This window comes from Fukomys damarensis, unplaced genomic scaffold, assembly GCF_012274545.1.
Source record: "Fukomys damarensis isolate Sample0158 unplaced genomic scaffold, DMR_v1.0_HiC HiC_scaffold_30, whole genome shotgun sequence".
Classification (NCBI taxonomy): domain Eukaryota; kingdom Metazoa; phylum Chordata; class Mammalia; order Rodentia; family Bathyergidae; genus Fukomys; species Fukomys damarensis.
This window is the reverse complement of record NW_022900942.1, coordinates 3,989,615-3,998,054: the sequence shown is the minus strand read 5'-3', so window position 1 is coordinate 3,998,054 and position 8,440 is coordinate 3,989,615. Positions and strand designations below refer to the sequence as shown.

Sequence of the window (8,440 nt, the reverse complement as noted above, 5' to 3'; positions counted from 1 at the left end):
TGTCTCTTGTTTTTTTTTTTTTTTTTTTTTTTTTTTTTTTTTTTTTTTTTTAACTGGGGATTGAACTCGGGTTCTTGCGCTTGCAAGGCAGGTGGTGGAACCACTGAGCTAAGTCCCCGGCCCAGTTTTTGGTATTTTGAGATGGGTCTCACTGTTTGCCCACCCCAGTCTTGAACTTCTGGGCTCAAGTAATCCTCCCATTTCAGCCTCTGAGTAGCTGGGTTTGTATTATAGGCTGGGCCTGGGGCCTCTCCTCAGGGCTCTTTTGTAGGCATTTAGTCTGTTCCTCAGAGGACAGGCAGGTTTGTCCACTGTGGTAGCCAAGGGGACTATGGGCCTATGCAGGCTGGGGCAGCCCTGGGTCTTCCTGGCTACCTGCCTTGGGATAGCACCTCATTTCCAAGCCTGGTTTTCTGAGCTGCCAGCTAGGACACGATCCTTGACAATGGTGACAGAGCGGGCAGGAGGGAGAGTCAGAGTGTCCTCAGCAGTGGTGTATCTGAGAGGACGGGCTGGGCAGTGCCTGCGGTGTGTGGCCGACCTGCTGGTCAGAGACCCTGCTGTGTGCACCCAGTGTTCCTCCTCTCTGTCTTCCGTGGTTGTGTTGACTGTTGCAGGAGCCCTGATGAACATCCCCCGAGGCGTGGACAGTGCCCAGCTCCTCCCGGTTCTGGGGCCCAGAACCCCAGCTGCTAGTGTCTTAGCAGCAGGAAAGGGCCAAGGTCCAGGGTGGGGCTGGTCCGCATCTCCTCCCCCTCCCCTTTCCACCGGGTGCCACTCTGTTCCCACCAAGGCTCCTCTGGAGGCTGGCTCTCCTTACCCAGCACTGGAGAAATGAGGTCGCATGCTGAGGCCACTGGGGAAGGATGTATTTGTGGCCGAGCAGGTGCAGCCTGTGTTGGCTTCCTGGCAGCCAGTCCCAAGGTCTCTCGGCTGTCCTGGCACCCCAGTGTGCATGGGTGACTCAGTATTTCTGGAGAGTAAAGAGGGAAAGGGGCATGCACTCGTCTCCATTAGTGACGACGAGCTGGTCCCTAGGGTGGCACAGCCAGTGTTCCCAAGAAGAGCCCTGTCCCCGTGTGAGGGCTGGCAGGCTGAAGGGCCTTCAGCTCTTTTCATCTTTGCCTGGGGTCCCTGCCATGCTGGGCCTGTGCCGCAGCCAGGCCCCTTGTGCCCCAGGCCTGGCACACGTGCTGCCAGGTTGTGCCAGGCACCCCATGTGAGGCAGCCTGTGGGCAGGCCCTTTCCTGGCACCAGGCCTCTGCGTGGGATGACCCCACTTTGAACCTGCACACAAAGGCACTGTCTACCAGGTGACCCCAGCGTACTCTGTCCTTACAGCCTGGCTTCTGCATCTGTGTGGCAGCTGCTGCCTTCTGTGTTGGGCTGCTGTAAGTGACAGCAGAGAGGCCTGCTGGCAGCTATTGGCCATTGTTGCCCTGTCACCATTTTTGGGTTCCGGGTGACAAGCCCGAGTGGCACCCTCAGGACTGTGCCCACCCCATGAGGGAGACTCCCTGGGGAGGGCAAGGGGGAGGCCACTCAAGAGGCCTCTGGGCCAGGTGTGCCCGGTCTGTGCTGACCCTGGGTGGGCGGCTTGCAGGTGCTGTGAACTCATCTCCAGCCAGGGCTCCACTGGGTCCAGGTCAGAAACCTGCAGCTTCTGTCCCTTTATCCACACACCTGGACCAGAAGCCCACCGCCTACGCCCGCCCCACACTTCACTCGTCCATCAGCGCCAGCCTCACCCCCGTAGCCTGGCCCTCCCTGTGACCACTTGAGTCTGGCCCTGTCCCTCCTCTGGTCGGGAACCTTCCACCCCACTCTCCCTCCCCTGTAACTATCAAAGTCCTAGCCAAACCTGTAATCACAGCTACTCAGGAGGCTGAGGCAGGAGGGTCACAAGTTTGAGCCCAACCCTGGCGTCTCAGTGACACTGTGTCTCAAAATCAAACAGTAAAAGAAAATTTTAAAAAAGGGCATGAGGATACAGCTCAGTGTTAAGCTCTTGCCTAGCATGAGTGAAGACCCAGGTTCTGTCCTCAGTACTGGAGAAAACAGAAACAGTAAAAGCCAAGGTTCTCCAGCAGGCCCTGCACAGCCTGACCTACCCTGTCACCTCCCTGCCTTTCATGCTGAGCTCCAGCCCCAGCCCTCTTTTAATTTATTTTGAGATAGGGTCTGGCTAAGTCACTCTGGCTAAGCTAGGACTTCTGTTCTCCTGCCTCAGCCTCCCAGAGTGCTCTACAGGCCTCACAGGCCTCACAGGTATGTGCCGCCACCTTCTGGTTTGATATGTGTTCTGTTTTAGTTCTTTGAGACAAATTCTTGCCATTCTTTCAGGCTGGCCTTGAACTCACTCTGTAGCCCAGGTTGGCTTCAAACATTCTGAGATTCTCCTGCCTCAGCCTCCCAAGTGCTGGGATTACAGATGTGTGCCACCACACCTGGCTTGATATTTGTTCTTACAATTTACTTTTCATTTTAAATATGTTTTTAGTACTGGGGATCGAACTTGGGACCTTACACCTGCGAGGCAGGTTGTGGAACCATTGAGCTAAATCCCCGGCCCCTATGTATTTTTATTTTTAAGATTTATGTCAGGTTGGAAATCCTTAGGCATTTTTATTTTTGGTTCATTACCTCTGATTTTCTAATAACTTTGTGAGATGGCAGGTGGGATTGCAGATGAAGATGTGGAGGCTCAGAGAGTGGGTTACCTGACCAGGACCACACAGCCAGGAAGTCGTTTTTGTAGGAGACGTCCCTGACCAGTAGTAGAGGGCTGTGCTGCCAGGGAGTGCAGAGAAGGTAGGCCTTTGTTCTGGTCTGCATCCTCCTCCCGGGGACTGGGACCTCCTGGGCCTGGCTTCTCATGCTCAGGATAAACAGGGCCACTGGCATGTGAGACTTACTGTGAGGGACCCTGGGAGCTGCCGCCTGCCCATGTGGGTGGCTGGGCAGAGTGGCCCTGCCCTGGGTCCTGCCTGTGTCTCTTGCTGTGGTGCTGGGCAGCTCCATAGGTGGGGCAGGAAGAGCAGGCAAAGCTGAGGGTGCAGGTGGGGTGGGGGCCAGCAGCTGACCTGCACCACTTCCCCCCAGGGAGCAACTGTTCCCCTGCCCCATGCCAGCTGTCTTGTGGGTACTGGGAGACAGCCATGCACAGGGCAGTGCTCACTGGTGCTCATGGGAGGTGGGTGGAGGATGCTGGGGTCACCGTTCCAAACATGTTCTGAGCACTGAGTGGAAGGAGGGAATGGCTGTGCAAAGGCCCTGTGACTCCCTCAGCCTCCTGACCACCTGTTCTGCTGCCAAACCTGGCATCCCCATGGGCTCTGGGCCCTGGCAATCTCAGAGCAAGCACGGAGAAGGTGTGGCTCTCTTTCCTCTGCACCTACCTGTCAGGTCCTTACTACCCAGTGCTGGCTGGGGACCTTCACAGCCCGGGGCCTGTGCCCTCCTATAGAGCGGGCCTGGCAGCACCTTGGTCTTGGCTGAGCATGAGTGCCATTGGCTGGGGACCTCGGAATCTCAGGCCTCTGGGTGAGAATTCCTTCTGGGCTGGTGCGACTGTCATCGCAGAACCGTGCGTCCTGCTCACACCAGGGTCCCTGTCTGTGTCCTTGTGGCACCTGGGCCGGTGACCCTCATGGGTTTCCCCATCCGTCTGTCAACTGCCCCCGTCCCCTCCCCTTTCGGCTCCTGAGCAGGGCCCCCTACTCTTCCCTGGGTGGCCTCCTGCTGGGGCCTCCCCTCTGCTCATGGAGTCCTGGGAACCCCTGGCCCCACCACAGTCTGGCTTGAGGCCTGAGAAGGCACAGAGCAGAGGGTGGGATGGGGGGACCGAGGACTGGGACGAGTGCAGTAGACCCCTGGGTGCTTCCCAACCCTGGGTCCTTCTCTGATGAGTGTTTGTGACTCACCCTTAGAAGAGGACGCTGAGGCTGAGTGTGGCTTGGTGGTGAGCGCTTGCCTAGCAGGCATGGCCCCATTTGGTCCCCAGCGCCCCCTGTTTTGTACGACATAAACTGACTTCGTGCCCCGGTACACCCCGACCCCCACCTCTGCTGTTTCCCACACAGACCAGGCGCCTGTTAGCAGCCAACCCCTCTCCAGCCCAAGGCCACCACCCACCCAGGCTGCCTGTCTGTGGGACGCTGCCTAGAAACATGTGACCCTGTGTGTCTGGCTTCTTTAGTCAGCTTGTCTTTTCCCCTCATCTAGCATAACTTTATTGTGTTTTTGATTTTGAAATAATCTAGAAGCACAGGGAGTTGCACGGACCCACCTGGGGTCCTCAGCCATTCTGGGAGGAGATGGCTGCAGGGTCTGAGGGCTGAGGACTGACCCTGCCACGGGGTGGCTGTGGCCTGCGGCACCTCCACCCTACAGGCCCCTTGCTACTACCCGCGGCCCTGGCTTACCTTGTGGGGTGCAGGCAGTTCCCCTTCTCTGGCCTGAATCCTGGCTGCTGCTGTGAGCATAGTGGGGTTCCCTCCGGCCGCCCGCCTCCTTTCCCAGCTGCCTGAGCCCTGACAACAGGCAGGCGCTGTTCCCCCTACTGGGCCTGGTCTGGTGCCCGGCAGGGGAGAGGGTAGGGTTTCAGTCCTCCCCCAGCAGCTGGCCAGCAGAGAGCTGGGCCAGTTGTATTTTAAGCCCTTGAGTGGTTCAGTAGGAACTCAGAGCCCTCCTGTCCCATGGATGCTATGCTGACTTCCTAAGGGCCACACAGGCTCACAGGCATGCTGGCGCTGCCCCTCGGGACACGGGAACTATTAATACTGTGTCCCTCCTGCCCCCAACCCCCGCTCCAGTCTGCTGCTGGGGAGGTGACACTCCAGGTGCATGGCCTGCTCACCTTTCAGGCCCCTTCCTGTGCCAGCTGTCTGTGGGGTTTGGGGGGGCCAGGCAGGGCCCATGCTGGCAGCGGGTGAGCTGTCTGGTATGGGCACTACAGACCATCTCTGCCAAGACAGGGTGCTGGGCACCAGGCTGATGCCTTTGGTTGTAGCACTGTCTCACCCCCACATGCAAGACAGGGGACCCACACAGCCTAGGGAGGAGATTGTTTCCTGCCTCCCACTGGCCCTGCCACTGGGGGCCTGGCTTCTCTGGCCTGCTGCACCCTCCCTGTGCAGCGCTGCCCCTCTGTGCTGCCACTGTCTGTCCATGGGCCTTGGGCAGGGTCTGGATGTGCCTGTGGCATTGGGCTGGCCCAGTGAGAAGACTGCCACACCAGTGGCCATGAAGAAGGCCCGGGGGGTGCCTCTGTGAAGACAGAGGAGGAGATAGAGGCCCAAAACCTCCCAGCTCCTTGGCCCTGCCCTTTTACACACAGAGGCTGTCTGCTCCAGTAACTTGGAAATCTGTCACTTCCCTGGGAACACAAATGCACAAAGAAAATAATCCAGCGTATCTTTTACAGCTCAGAAGGGAAATAGATAATCTTTCTCTCAGATTCTCAAAATAGCTGGGGTTTCTCAGAGCCCAGTGAACTTCCTGGGCCTGTGCTGGATGCCCGGCCAGGCTGGCCTCACCTTTAGCGCTGGCCTGAGCCCCTGCCTGCCGTAGGGACCTCGGTGTCCCCATGCTGTTGTGGGACTGTGGTGTGCCTCCTTGGGGGCTTGGTCTGGGTGGTTTTATATTTAGCTGGGCCATGGCTCTGGTGCCACTCAGATTTCACCTGGCACAGAAGCCAGCAGCCCAGGGCAGGCGCGGGCTCCCTTCCAGCACTGTGGCAGAATTTGATCGCTGCCTGCCTGGCACTTGCTCTGCGTGGGGAGGTCGGTGGTGGGGGTGACGGCAGCAGCCAGGTTGCTCTGGGTGGGCAAAGCGGAGCGGTGGGCCTGCAGTGGGCGGCATGGACATCAGCTTGAGCCTGGTGACCCGGGATGCCAGCCAGGGCCTCAGCCTCAGCCTCAACGGCCTCCCCCGGCCGCCGCCCCCCAAGGCAGCCAAGAAACATAAAAAGGCTGTTCTCTTTTTCGAGGTGGAGATTCTGGATGCAAAGACGAGGGAAAAGCTGTGTTTTCTGGATAAGGTAGGACCATGCTGTTTGTGGCATTCCTTCCAGCCCTCTGCCCCCCACCCTGCCCTTCAGAGGGTACACGATGGGTGCTGACCCCGTGTAAGGCAGTGAGCAGTGTGGCCCCTGGTGTGGCTGGGAGCTGGGAGCTGCTTGGGGAGGAAGCAAGGCTGCCTGAATGGACCGTGCAGGGCCTTGGGAAGGAGGGCTGCCCCTGCTCAAGGCCTTCTCTTTCCCGCTGGCCCATAGGGGGCCAAACCAGCTGCCTGGTAACACAGGGTCCCAGGCCCACAGCTGTCCCCACACTGTCAGGGCCCTTCCTGCTCCTGCAGTGACCATGTGGTGGCAGCCTGGCCTCCAGCCCCTCTTCCCTGGGTTCCTGGTTCCGGACCCCTAGAGCTGATGTCCCTGTCCTGCCTCTCCAGGTAGAGCCCCAGGCCACCATTGCAGAGATCAAGAACCTCTTCACCAAGACCCGTGAGTCCGCGCCAGCCACATGTGGGCATCCCTGCTGGCCGAGTGTCACGTGGGACCTGCCTGTGTGCTTCTTCCCCCACCCCCTAGAGCCTCTCCTCCCCCACACCGGCTGGGCTTTGGGAGGAAACTCGTCCTCTGCCCTGCTGGCCTGGAGGGTGGGAGCAGCCGAGGCTGGCCAGGGGACACCGCTGTCTGCCTGCAGACCCGCAGTGGTACCCGGCCCGCCACCCACCCCCTAGAGCCTCTCCTCCCCCACACCGGCTGGGCTTTGGGAGGAAACTCGTCCTCTGCCCTGCTGGCCTGGAGGGTGGGAGCAGCCGAGGCTGGCCAGGTGACACCGCTGTCTGCCTGCAGACCCGCAGTGGTACCCGGCCCGCCAGTCCCTGCGCCTGGATCCAAGTGAGTGCCCAGCCTGGGGGTGGTGGCAGCCGGTGGGGGAAACAGCAGCCCCTGACCCACCTGCTCTTCAGAGGGGAAGTCCCTGAAGGATGAGGACGTCCTGCAGAAGCTGCCTGTGGGCACCACGGCCACTCTGTACTTCCGGGACCTGGGGGCACAGATCAGCTGGGTGACGGTGAGCCTCATGCCCACCCTCACCGTGGCAGCCCCCACGTGGCAGCCACACCCGGGTGACCACTGTCTCCTGGGCTCAGGTCTTCTTGACGGAGTATGCTGGGCCCTTGTTCATCTACCTGCTCTTCTACTTCCGGGTCCCCTTCATCTACGGCCACAAATATGACTTCACATCCAGTCGGCACTCGGTGGTGCAGTGAGTGTGGGGTGGGGCAGACAGCGGGGTGTGGTGGGTAGAGGGGTGAAGGTCCTGCTGCCTCCGTGTGCTAAGCCGGCTCCCCCGCAGCCTCGCCTGCATCTGCCACTCATTCCACTATGTCAAGCGGCTGCTGGAGACGCTCTTCGTGCACCGCTTCTCTCATGGCACCATGCCCTTGCGGAACATCTTCAAGGTGAGAGCCCACTTACCCATGGACCACACCCACTCAAGTCCCGCCCATCGCCTCAGGCCGCCTGCCCACCAGGCCACGCCCACCAGCGCTCCGCCCACCCGCCCTCAGCCCTCACCCAATCAGGTCCACCCAGCCTGCCCACGGGCCCCACCCACCGAAGAGCCCTCTGCGCTTCCACGCTGCCCATATCTGTCCCTGTCCTGCCCTTTCAGAACTGCACTTACTACTGGGGCTTCGCCGCGTGGATGGCCTATTACATCAACCACCCTCTCTATACACCCCCCAGTAAGTGCCTCTGACCCCCACCCCCGCGAGGCCCTCGGTCCTCACCCCTCCTGGCTCTCACAGCCCTCTCCCTGCTTCCTCTGCAGCCTACGGAGCTCAGCAGGTTAAGCTGGCACTGGCCATCTTTGTGGTAAGGACGCTAGGGTGATGAGTGGGGGTATAGCTGGGGGTCCCGGGCTGACCCGCCTCTCCCACAGATCTGTCAGCTGGGCAACTTCTCCATCCACATGGCCCTGCGGGACCTGCGACCAGCTGGTGAGTGACCTGACTGGATAGGGTTGGCTGGGTTGGCTGGGTCAGGGAGAGGGTCTCACTTGTCTCTGTCCTGCATCAGGGTCCAAGACCAGGAAGATCCCATACCCCACCAAGAACCCCTTCACGTGGCTCTTCCTGCTGGTGTCCTGTCCCAACTACACCTACGAGGTGAGGGCCACCCTGCTCTGCCTTAGCCTGGTTCCCAGGTGGAGGGCAGCTGCATGTGGGGTTTGCATGTGTGTGGCCTGCTGCGCTGGAGCTGGGTTAGCAGTGTCCTGCAGAGCCGTGCTGAGCTGGCATGGGGTGCATACCTGTAATTGTCATTTCAGCACTACAGGAGTCTGAGGCAGGAGGATTGCAGATTCATCCTAACCTGGGCAATGTAGCACAGAGAGAGAGAGAGAGAGAGAGAGAGAGAGAGAGAGAGGGAGGG

The 8,440-nt window shown here is 59.8% G+C and overlaps 1 protein-coding gene and 1 long non-coding RNA gene across 2 annotated transcripts in view; one reads left to right on the top strand and one right to left on the bottom strand.

The window, feature by feature from the left end:
• LOC104854819 overlaps positions 1-4,601 on the bottom strand; it is a 23,752-nt gene extending 19,151 nt beyond the window's left edge. Inside the window, exons 1-2 of the long non-coding RNA XR_004514804.1 lie at positions 4,425-4,601; positions 821-973 (exon numbers count right to left, since the gene is read on the bottom strand). This is a non-coding gene — a long non-coding RNA (uncharacterized LOC104854819). The remainder of the gene's footprint in view (positions 1-820; positions 974-4,424) is intronic.
• Positions 1-8,440, top strand: part of Tecr (trans-2,3-enoyl-CoA reductase) — a 23,450-nt gene that overhangs the window by 14,388 nt on the left and 622 nt on the right. Inside the window, exons 2-11 of the mRNA XM_010613450.1 lie at positions 5,990-6,040; positions 6,451-6,502; positions 6,857-6,901; positions 6,973-7,076; positions 7,156-7,271; positions 7,362-7,467; positions 7,680-7,752; positions 7,839-7,882; positions 7,950-8,007; positions 8,087-8,175. Coding sequence (XP_010611752.1) covers positions 5,990-6,040; positions 6,451-6,502; positions 6,857-6,901; positions 6,973-7,076; positions 7,156-7,271; positions 7,362-7,467; positions 7,680-7,752; positions 7,839-7,882; positions 7,950-8,007; positions 8,087-8,175 — 738 coding nt within the window. The remainder of the gene's footprint in view (positions 1-5,989; positions 6,041-6,450; positions 6,503-6,856; positions 6,902-6,972; positions 7,077-7,155; positions 7,272-7,361; positions 7,468-7,679; positions 7,753-7,838; positions 7,883-7,949; positions 8,008-8,086; positions 8,176-8,440) is intronic.